Source organism: Cannabis sativa, chromosome 2 (assembly GCF_029168945.1).
Source record: "Cannabis sativa cultivar Pink pepper isolate KNU-18-1 chromosome 2, ASM2916894v1, whole genome shotgun sequence".
Lineage (NCBI taxonomy): Eukaryota > Viridiplantae > Streptophyta > Magnoliopsida > Rosales > Cannabaceae > Cannabis > Cannabis sativa.
In genome coordinates, this window is record NC_083602.1 from 63442557 (window position 1) to 63454567 (window position 12011).

Below are 12011 nucleotides of genomic sequence, written 5' to 3' on the forward strand. Positions count from 1 at the left end.
TTTAATAATTAAATAAAAACAGAAATAAATCAATAAAAAATAAATAAATAAAGAAAGACCAAAAAAAATAAATAGATACTAAAAAAAATAAACTACTATACTAACCTTTTGTAGCGCAGAAACCTCCCCGGCAACGGCGCCAAAAATTGATGTCGCCCAATTAGTTACACTGCGGTCGCGGTAGTAAACGGGCTATATGTCGTATCCACAGGGAGGCAAATTACCACTAAAGATTAGTATAAATAGAAAATGATAGAAATGTGAATGAAGTAAAAATAATAAGATGATGAGTGAAAGAGTGTGATCAGATAAAGAGTTTGGTAAGGTAGAAATGTAGTTATGCAAATCCTATTCTAATACCGATATTAATTCAAAACACAGTTGTAATTCTACACCATTAATTGCAACTGGAAGATATATATATTATGAGCACAAATTAAATAATCTTGAATAAATTGAATCTCACCTCTAACTTAACAGCATATCATATTATATATCATAAATCGACAAAATACCACTATTGGCAGAATGCAGTAAATGACATAAAATATAATAAATATACCAAAATATTAATAGCCTAACTTACATAAGAAAAGCATGACTGAACTTATATAAAAGATACTATTAACTTAGGAAGAAAAATTAGAAGATGAAAAATAATTTAATAAATGAGATATGGAGATGAAGCACAAAAGAATCAATATCAATAATTAAAGTAAGAAGTACAATAGCTACACTCTAACCTCACCAATATTACTATTTTAATACACTCATTTTTGTCACTAAAATAAGTATAAATAAAATAATAATAAGAGAGAAAAATAAAATGACAAAGTGTATTTTCTCTACCCTAAAATCTGATGCCCTTTGCTCTCTAAAGTTGTCCTATTTATAGAGCCAAAATTATCCCCATAAGTGGTATTTTCGTATTACACTTAGTGGAGTAAATGGCACAAAAAGCTGATGAAAATGTGAGACATGGACCACTTTCTTTTTGCATTAATTTGATTGAGAGGGCTGATGAGAGGTCAGGTGGTACAAAGGTGGGACACGTGGTGGCTTCAGGGCATTTCTCGGCTGCCGAAAGAAATGCATTAGGAGAAATGGATAATGGCCCACGTTCCTATTTTGAATCAATTCTTTGGGCTTGGATAATGTTCTTTGAGACCTTATCAATGTATGAATGAAGGCTATGCCTTTTGTTTTGAATGAGCCCATAACCGTAAGTCCCTGTAGAAGTCCACAAAGTGATTAATCAATGTATATAAAAACTATGTATATTATGCATATGATGTAGACTCCATTTTTATTTATACCAATTTACTCAAATATGACAAATAACATAAAAATTAGAATAAAATAAATATTTCCATAAATTTATCATTCAAACTATAAAATATTTAATTTATATTAATTTAATATGCATAATTAATGACTAAAAATATACAAATTTGAGCCTTAATCACGCATCCATGCCGTTGCTGATGTCTTGAACTTGGTAGACGGATTTCAAGGAGGCACAAGCAGCGTACCGTTTGGGCGGGAATTGAGTAAGATGGGAGACATACTCGCTGGTCCTCTCCGAGGCAAAAGGAGCCAGAGTGGGCCCAAGGAAACGGTTGAACCAGTCCGTCAGCGGGTCCATGTTCAGGTCCCACGGATTCCGGAAGGCCTCCTCGTTGAGAGTGTTTTGCTGCTCCTCTCGTAAGACCCTCTTCAGGGCCTCCACCTTAGCATGTCCCCGAGTGTACTCGTCGAGGGCATAATTGTATTTGGCTACCCGAAGGTTCTGCCTCTCCTCGTCTCCAGGAATCGGGGTCAACACTATGCCGTGAGGCACTGTGTATTCCTCTGCCTCGGAGGGAATCCTAGAGTCATGGCTCGGGGCCGGAGTGTCCACTCTCCGGGGGCGCTTAGAAGGCTTCTCCTCCACCATTTTGCCCTTGCCCTTGCGCACGAGGGCGGCCTCTTGCTCTTCTCCACCTTCTTCAGCTTCCTCAAGAACCTCCTCCTCGTCCACCAAGACAATAGCGCCCGAAGGGGCACTGGAGGAAGACCTCCCAGGAGTGACCAACTGAGAAGAAGTAGGAGGTGGGGAAACATCAGGACTATGGGCTCCAGCAAGAGTGGCCAAGATTTCGTCCATGGGTCCGACTGCTGCAACAAGAAAATAGGTCAAGTGTTAGAACGTCCATGAAGGCAGCATACACTTAGCAAAAAATAATCAAGCTAGTCCTACCCTGACTCTCTAATTCGGCCCTAGCATACACTTAGCACTGGCTGCATCATCCCCGAGATAGCTGTCCGAGGGACGGAACCAATTAGAAGATAAATGGGCAGAATGGTCCAAGGGAATGGGCGTCGGTGGTTCGTAACCCATCCGGGACTGACCTAAATAATTGCCTTAGTGGGAAAAATAGTACCCCTTGGCATGATTCCCCCACCGGGTGGAAGGCATCCTAAACCTACGGAGACGTTCATTGAACCCTATAGGCCTAAGGCTGGTATACTCACGGACAGAAGGAACATAATGTATCGTTAAAGGAGACTTACCGGAACCCGAAGTGCTGGCATTAGGAGCCCCTGCATTCGGCACTGGGACCACAGGCTTTGGTCTGGGGGTCCTTCGCTCTAGTGGAGCCCCAATACGAAGGGCCCTTCCGGCAGTCGCCTGGGCCTTAATATAAGCCAGCTCCTGTTTCCTCTTGAAGAGGTACTTCTGGTACTTATCCTCCGCCGTGGCGATGTTGTCATCCCGGAATACCTTCTCTGCGGCCGGAGCCCACACATCGGGCAGACGACTTTGGAAAGATTGGAGTCGTCCACCGACTGGTGCCCCAGGATCAGCTTGGCCTTCCGACAATGCTCCGTCGTGACCAACTCCTCGACATCAAGGGCCTTCCTGTCATACATGACGAAGGTCTTCGCCCGTTGAAGAAAAAGTTGAGTAGGTTCGGTCCGCATATAAGGGGGGATCCTACCCACTCACTGAGAAGCTCCGGATGATCCACGGCCTGGAAACTGGAGGAGAAGAAGAAACGGTGGCGGTATTCCTTCACATGCTTCTGATAATTGAAAAGGATCGGGCCCTCATTCAAAGGATGGGTCCAGAGACCGTAAAAACTGTCCTTAAGTTTATCTCCCTTCTTAGGGATGGAAACGAGTTCATAAAAATATAAAATTTCTGCAGGACTGGGCGTGCCCCAGCTCCGGGCAAAATAAAAAATAAATAAGCCTGAAAGTAGGCGGTAAGCTTGAGGAATAAGTTGGTATGGTGCAAGGCCGACAAATACTAGAAAGTTAATAAAATAATCTTAAAAGGGAAGCATGGCCCCGACCATCAGATGTGTCTGGCTCCAGGCTCCGAAGCCCCCGTAGTTATGGTTGGGCGTCTCCTCGTCCCGGGGCGACCGGTGGTAGGTCCCGGAGGTCGTAGGATTGATACCCGCCACCACCACGATCTGTTCCAACTGGTGAGGGCAGGTCAGGGTAGAATGAAGCTCAGCCGCTTCCCACCCGTTGGCACGGGACTTGTGCCCCTCTTGGGCCACAGGACCCTTCATGACCTCCTCCAGGGTGGCCAGACGCTTCTCCCCTTTCTTCGAAGACTTAGAACCGGATGCAGACATTTTGGTTCTGAAAAAGATTGAAAAAATCCAGCAGTCAGGCCCCAAACCAAACCCTAATTCAAAAAAGGGAATGGGGGTCCCCTAACCGCTGGAAAGAGGCCCCCTCCGGACACTTGTCAAAAAGAAAGCCTCAAAAGGTTTTCCTTGACAAGAGTCGGGTGCAAGAATCCCACAGATTGTGACATTACGAATAAGCAAAGAGAAAAGGGAAAAGGAGTAAAAATCGAAAAGACAAAGTCTACTCTAAACCCTTGAGTGTCATTACGTGAGACAAAGATGGGTCCTCGACAAAAATACGATGAAAAGAAGTAATTCAAACACAAAAAAGGAGGAATCTAACGCGTTGCACAGAAACTCAAAACAGAAATTCCCAGAAATTCAACATCCAACCCAGAAAAAGCAGATGAACAGTAAAGCATGCTATGTAAACAACAAATAAACTAGAGTACAAGATGCGAAGAACTTACATAAAGCTTGGGAATTGGGTGTTGGTGTTGATCGCTAGTAGAAAGTTGATTGGCAACAACAAAGGAAAATGAGTAAGAAATCTATGGTGTTTGAGGTTTCTTTTCTCTCTGGAAAACTTGAGAAAGTTTGGTGAAATGCTGAAAGTAACCAAATGAAGTAAGAAGGTTGGCTTTTATAGGTCAAAGCATATGTGAGACAGCTGTGATCAACCACCATCGAACGATTGGGAAAGCAATCGGTTCGCATTCTATAGATCCAACGGTTGGATTGAATCGTCATCAAGGCGGTAGAAACGCTTGAGTACCCGTCTGACACCCATTAATGTGCCGTATCAATAAATGGACAAGAAACGAATCGACGCCTGCAAAAAGTGAATAACTGCAGTAATGATGGTCATTAAATATGCCATCACGCGCCCAAAGCACGTGCCAGGAAACCGAGGAGGCAACCGGAGGCATCTAAGCAAGCCTTGTTCACTTCATAATTAAACAAGGCTTGGGGGGTAAATGTTGCCCCTGATTTTGCCCAAAATACGTGGACCAACCGGATGATGACACGTGGATGGGAAGGGGTTAGCATTTGAATAAAACAGCTAAGTCTTCTTAAAAGCAAAGGATTACCTTAGACATGCCTCCCGGAGAAGGCATGTAAGTCTCATATGCTCTTGGAGAGCAAGATGGCAACAAAGCACCTCCGGGTGGTGTCAGATTCTATCTGAACAGTCACCTCGCATTTAATGCCGCATGGGAAGAGGCGTATTGAAACTGCCATACGCAATAAAGTCTTACGACACAACCCCCAATCTGTACCTACTAGGGTATGATCAATAAAGTCTAGTGACGGCTACTCTGTGAGGAATCACATCAGTCAAAAAGGATTAAGGACTGCCCTCATAAAATCCCTACAGAACCTAGGGATTAGACCATGCATTACCCATGATATATTCATTGGGAATGTGTAACTTTACTAATAGTTACAGAAATGCATGTACCTTAATTCTAGGGATCACCCCACAAAAACACTATAAATACCCCCCAAAGCTCATAAAGAGGGGTCGAGAATTTTGGGTTTCATAAGAACTAGAAGAGTAAAAACTCACCAAGAACATTCTCTGTATTAAATACTATCATAAATATACAGACTGTGGACTAAGGCTCATTAACGCCCCAACCACGTAAAAATCTCTCTCTTAATTTCTTACAGCTCTCTAAATTATTATTATTTTATTGGTTGTCGAAAACCTCGGTCAACAGTAGTCTATTTAAAATAATTTATGAGATGTGGTTAAAAAGAAAAAACCAGTTAATTTTTACAACAACAAATAAGAAAAATAAAAACCATTTATTATTAAGAGTTTTTTTTTAAAAGTTAATAATAATAGTGGCATGAATAGTCTAAAATTTACAACACCAATTAAGAAAAACAAAGATTATTCATTGTCAAGAGATATTTTCTTAAAGTTGATAATTATAGCATGAATAGTCTAAATAAAATAAAAAAATAATTGACACAAGAATATCAAACAACGTTAAATTACTAAAAAGAAAAAAAAATCAGTATGTACTTGAGAAAATTATATAAGAGTTTAATTACTAAATAAATTTTCTATACTAATGAAATATATAGTTGGGAGATTAGTTTCTTATCACTGATTACTTTTTTATTCGCTTTAGATGTGTTCATAAAATAACCAATTTAATTTTAGTTAATCCTAAACTATAAAGGATCAAAACTCAAAAAAGTATATACGATGACAAATATAGTATGATAGTGATGCAATTAAATGGAATTACAAAGGGTATGTTTGGTAACCATTTTAAAAATAGTTTTTTGTTTTTAAAATTAAAATTTTGAAAACACCAATAAAAATTGTGTTTGGTAACTTAGTTTTACTTTTTATTTTTAAAATTAAAAAACAGATTTGATTGAATTTTAAAAACAGTTTTTACATGATTTTAAAAATTTTTAAAAACACTTTTATCTTGGTTTTCTCTCTCTCTCTCTCTCTCTCTCTCTCTCTCTCTCTCTCTCTCTCGTTACAGTCACCTTCATCAGAGGAGAGCTTCATTTCCATGGCTTGAAAGGTAAATCTCTTCCTCAGTGTATATTTATTTGGCTCTATGTTCCTTTCTCTCTATAGATCTCGCCTCTCTCTCTCTCTCTCCTTATTTCTCAAATTTTTTTTTGTTTATTCCTTCATTCTCAGATCCGAAAATGAAAAATGAGAAAAGAATGACAATGAAAGTTGTTTCTTAGAGAGAAATATTTTTTTTGCTATTACAGGCAGAAGATTGAAGTACCCACTTCAGGCACTTTGCTGGGTTCTCGGCACCTGCTTCATCTTCCTCCTCTTGACATCACAGGTTTCTTCTCTCTCTCTCTCTGGTTCTCTGATCTTTGATTCTAGTAGTCTCTTTGATTTATTTCTCTCTGGTGCTTTTTTTTTTTTTTTTTTTTGATAATCTCTCTGGTGCTTGTGTAACCATTGTTTGGTTCTATATCTTCAGAATACATCTTACTGTATGTCTGAGATTAGATTGTTTTACTGTTAGGTTATCATATGGGCTTCTTTACTACTGAAATTTCTTATAAGATTTGTAATGAAATGTTTTGGACATGTATGTGGACTTGGCTCCACCATTTTAACAAATTAGTGAGATGTTATTTTCCTTCCAAAATTATAATAATAAATAAATAAATAAATAAAAATATGGAAGCAAATCAGAAGAAAGAGACGGTCCATTTGCAAATGCATCTAAAAAATGAGTGAAGTGGTGTGTCTTGTCCCCCTACTAATTGATCCTCATGTAGAATAATAAAAAGGGAATTGCATATAATTGTGTCTAGTTTAGTAATATGTATATTTTATTAAGGCTCCACCATTGTTGGTGGTACCATTTATAGGCAATGTGATTAGAGATGTGGCGAGCCACCATCGCTGTGGGGGGTTCATGCTCCATGTGCTATGATGGGACCTCTAGTGTGGGTGAGTAATGTGCATAATGGGTTGTTTGTGGCCATTCCATGTCCCAATAAATTAAAAAATCTGTAGTGTTTGTGTGGTTTTAATCTTTTCTATCTGGAGTCCTTTCATTTCTGCATGTGATTTTCATGTGGATATTTTGCTTAAATTTTACATTGCATTTGGTCTGTCCTTAAATGCCCATAGGTCCAAATAGCCTATTTTTTCTATTTCAGACTCTTGCCTCTATTTCGTTTAAGGACTAGAGTATTGTAGTTTTCATATATTTGGAAAGAGTAAATTATTCAAAAGCTTGTAGGTGTTGGTATTGCAGGTGTTGGAAAGAGTAAATTAAAGTTAATTCTTTGTTTGTTTATAATTGTTCTATTAGTACTGTTGCTTGCCCTTTAATGCTGTGTGATTGTAATTACTACTGGCTGCTGCGGTTCATTAGTTAGGCACATTTTGCAGGTATAAAGCTAGCTCATCAGATAAAAACTTTCAGTGTGCGGTTTTGTAAAAAGATCTTACAAACATACATGTGCCTAGCTTTACTTAGATCTCTACACTAATTAATAATGTATATTATTTATTAAATATATATATCATCAAGTGCTTATTACCTTTGTTTTGTTTTTACCTTAGTGTAATTCATGTGTCTTCTTTTCATGTGCCTAGCGTTAATTCCACTCCCCAATCCTATGACAAGTTAACACTCAATGCTTCCTTCCACCAGTTTAGGCTAGTTTTCTTTTCTTTTTGACTTTAATTATCTAAACGTTATGATATGAACACTTTTCTATGCTCCACCTCTGTTTTTAATCAGCACATAAGTTGATTATGTTTGTATTTTCATCTTACACTTTACTTACTTACCCAGGTAACAACTGTAACAATGGCTTTCTGGGTTTTTTTCACATGTTGTGTTTTGATATTTTGCCATGCATGTTCTGGTTCTTCGTTCCAACAAATAAAATATTCAGAAAATTATGAAATACCCCAAAACCATGTGTATATGTGTGTGTGTGTTTAAACCAGTAACTTTTGGGTTTAACTGTAATTCTCACTTGCTTACTTCAGTGAACAGTGTTCTTTGATTTAAGAATTTCCTTTTTTGAGATGGGTTTCATCTACTTCTCCATCTTAACCTCATTTTATCAATTAACATAATAATTTGTGAATATTGAAGCCTTAGTAGTTAACATGTCTTAGTCAGATGTTTATCACTGTCAAAACATTGAAAACAAGTTGATATCACTAGGGGTATGTATGAAAAGTATCACACACTATTATATGTACTGGGAATTCGCATTATTATATTTTATTGTTACTTTGTTGGAATGAGATTGGATTGGATTAGTTTATGCTTGAATGTGTTAGTGAGCTTTATATATTGATATCCAACACTTGTTGCCAACACTTGTTATGCTTCATTAGTTTGCAATAGTTTGTAATTTTTTAAATTAATTTTATTGGTTTTTTTACATAAGTTTTAGAATTAGTTTTATAATTACATGTAGATTGAATAGATGACAGGAACAGATAGTGAGGTGGTTATTATTGATAATAGCGAAGCTTCTGTTTGGCCTGAAAAACATGAAGAAATTTTTATTGAACTTATGGAAGAAGAAGTTTTAAGTGGAAATAAAGAATACTACAACCTTTACAAAGCAATCATGGAAGCGTATAAAGGAGGAGCTTTATGCACAAGCGAAGAGAAGTTACACTGATACACAATTAAGGAACAAATACAATCTGTTAAGACAAAGGCACAAGGATTTCAAGTCTTTACTGAAAGAGACTGGCATAGGATTTAAGGGCAGTGTTGACCGGACAAGTTACTGCGCCAGATGAAGTGTGGGATAGACTTATTTGGGTAAAAAATATTTTCAAATGAAAACTTATTGCTTGATTTTTAATAAGTGTTGGTATATTTATCATTATTATTTTATTTTATGTAGGTTAACAAGTGAGCTAAAAAATTTAGAAAAAAAGGTTGTGTACTTTATGGAAAGTTATGCGTTATTTTTGGTGATACCACTGCAACTGGTTCCAATGCTCATCCTTCAACTCGGAGTCCTTCCATAAATCTTGATAATGATGATGATGATGCTATGTCAAAGAGTCCATCTATTAGGAATCAAGAAAGTAGTTTTGATGAGGATGGTAGCAAAAGAAGAGGTAAATCAACTTCCACTACGAGTTCTCGATCGGCAAAAAAGGCAAAGTTCTCACTCGCATTAGCAGAAACATTAACAGTGTATAATGAAACCGCAAAGCGAAAGATGGAAGTGTATGAGAACTCAATGACATCGACAAAACATCACTTATTGGATGAGTGTATCGAAGCTCTCAATCAAATTGATGGAATTAGTGGAGAAGTATATGCAAAGGCTATTGAGAAATTTGAGAGCGAGGTGTCTAGAGCATTGTTTCTAAAGATGCCAGAACATAGAAGAATTGATTGGTTGAACTATTTGAAGTGATTTTTTCACTTTGTTTAACATTTACACTTTATAATTGTTGGGATTTATGAATGACTTAGTTTGTATGACTTTGTTTGTAAGCATGACTTTGTTTGTAAGCATGACTTTGTTTGTATGACTTTGTTTGTAAGCATGACTTTGTTTCTATGACTTTATTTGTAAGCATGACTTTGTTTGTATGACTTTGTTTGTATGACTTTGTTTGTAAGCATGACTTTGTTTATAAGCATGACTTGTTAGTAATTTACTTTAGCTATCTACTTTTATCTACAATGTTATTATTATTTTTTATTATATATTTTGTCTTTAAATGTCTCTAGGATAATGTCTACCATTGGGGCACCATTCAACAAAAATAATCTACTTCTTGACGATTCAGACGATGAGTTTGGAGAGTTATTAATTTTGTTTGCTTGCGTGGAGTACAATCAATTATATCTAACTAAGGAACCGTGTAGAAATTCGGCCCTTTCAGGACATGAGTATGTAATGGAAGTGTTGCATGGTCACGATAGTAGGTGTTATGATTTATTCAGAATGGATAAGGACGTCTTCAAACTATTTTGTGGTGTTCTAAAAGAAAAAAAATTATTGAAGAACTCTCGCTATCTTTCTGTTGAGGAACAAGTTGCTATGTTCTTATTTGTCATTGGACATAATGAACGACATCGTGTAGTTGCTGAACGATTTCAACACTCCACCTCAACTACATCTGAATACTTTAGGAAAGTTTTGAAGGCGGTATGTCGTTTATCCAAAGAGTTAATTACTCCACCTTTGTTTGATGTAGTTCCTTCAGAAATTCGATTCAATCCAAAATATTATCCATTTTTCAAGGTAAAAAAATTTATACTATCTCTTTTATTATTATTTTAAAATTTAATAAATAAAGAAAGAACAAAAGCCATTAATTTGTTTTTTATTTTCAGAATTGTGTAGGAGCTATAGATGGGACCCATATCTCTGCTCATGTTCCCATTAATGAACAAATACCATATCGAGGTCGGAAGGTGGATACAACTCAAAACGTCATGTGTATATGTTCATTTGACATGAAGTTCACATATGTTGTAGCGGATGGGAAGGATCGCCTAATGATGCACGAATTCTTTCGAATGTGCCACAAAACCCGCATTATGAATTCCCAAACTCTCCACCCAATGGTAAGTGTTATCAAACTTATTATGTTTATTGACATTATTTTGAATTAATATTAATATGAAAAATTAATATCAATTAACATTGTTTAGGAAAATATTATCTTGTTGATTCTGGATATACAAACATGCCTGGTTTTCTTTCCCCATATCGAGGAGAAAGATATCATTTGAATCAATATGCAGATCGTAATCCTTCAGGAAAAAGGGAGTTGTTCAATTATCGACATTCGTCTTTGAGAAATGTCATCGAGCGGTGCTTTGGCGTATTGAAGGCTCGCTTTCCTATTTTAAAGCAAATGCCTTCCTATGATCTAAAAATACAAAAGTACATTGTGATTGCTTGTTGTGGAATTCATAATTTTATAAGGACAAATGCAGAAAAAGACGTATATTTTGATGGAGACGAAGACATTCCTGAAGTACAAGATGCTACTATACAAAGCACTCACGAAACTTTGAATGATAGTGTTGAGTTTAGCATTTCAAGAGATCAACTTCGTGAAATGGCTAATGTCCGTGATGAAATCGCTGATCATATATGGAGAGCAAATCGACGATGAAGATAATGAGTGAAGATTATTAACAATTAGAACTTTTTTAATAGTTTTCTTCAAGATTAGACTATTATTAGTTCATATTTTATTATGAATTTGTCGGTTTTGTGTTATAGATAATGTGTTTCGTGATTTTAAATTACTTGAATTTTTTAAAATGTTAATGAGTATTTTTTATTTGATTTTTTTTATGATTTTTATATATTTGTTTAAAAATAAAAATAAATGATATTCATAATTTTTTATTTAAAAAAAGAAAAAAAATCAAAATTTATGTTTTTTGTTTTTAAAATTGAAAAATAAAAATAGTTACAGAACACACTTTTGTTTTCTGTTTTTAAAATTATAAAACAAAAGTGGTAAACAAAAGTGGTTACAGAACACACTTTTGTTTTCTGTTTTTAAAATTTAAAAACAAAAGTAGTTATAGAACACATTTTTGTTTTTTAAAAACAAAATTTTAAAAACAAAAAAACTACTTTTATTTTTCTGTTTTTAAAATTAAAAAACAAAAGTGTTACCAAACGCCACCAAAATAAATTTAAATGATATTTTTTTCTTTGAAAAAAACTATGAGAATTGACCTCTCCAACCTACATATCCTCATACATATTAGATATGGAGAATAATTTTATTTTGATCTCAATAAAATTGCACATTTATACCATCAACAATTTATCTGTGAATAAAACTTCCACTAATATACAAAAAATAATTAGTAATTTTCAGTGGTGTAAAGATTTGGTACATAT

The 12011-nt window shown here is 35.9% G+C and overlaps 1 protein-coding gene across 1 annotated transcript; it reads left to right on the plus strand.

Moving 5' to 3' along the window:
* Positions 1–6000: 6000 nt before the first annotated feature.
* Positions 6001–11265, plus strand: LOC115710208 (protein ALP1-like). The gene is made up of 5 exons (XM_061109525.1): positions 6001–6181; positions 6381–6460; positions 9866–10382; positions 10475–10712; positions 10796–11265. The coding sequence occupies exons 3-5, from the start codon at positions 9870–9872 to the stop codon at positions 11263–11265; spliced, it is 1221 nt and encodes a 406-aa protein (XP_060965508.1). The 5' UTR covers positions 6001–6181; positions 6381–6460; positions 9866–9869.
* Positions 11266–12011: the final 746 nt, after the last annotated feature.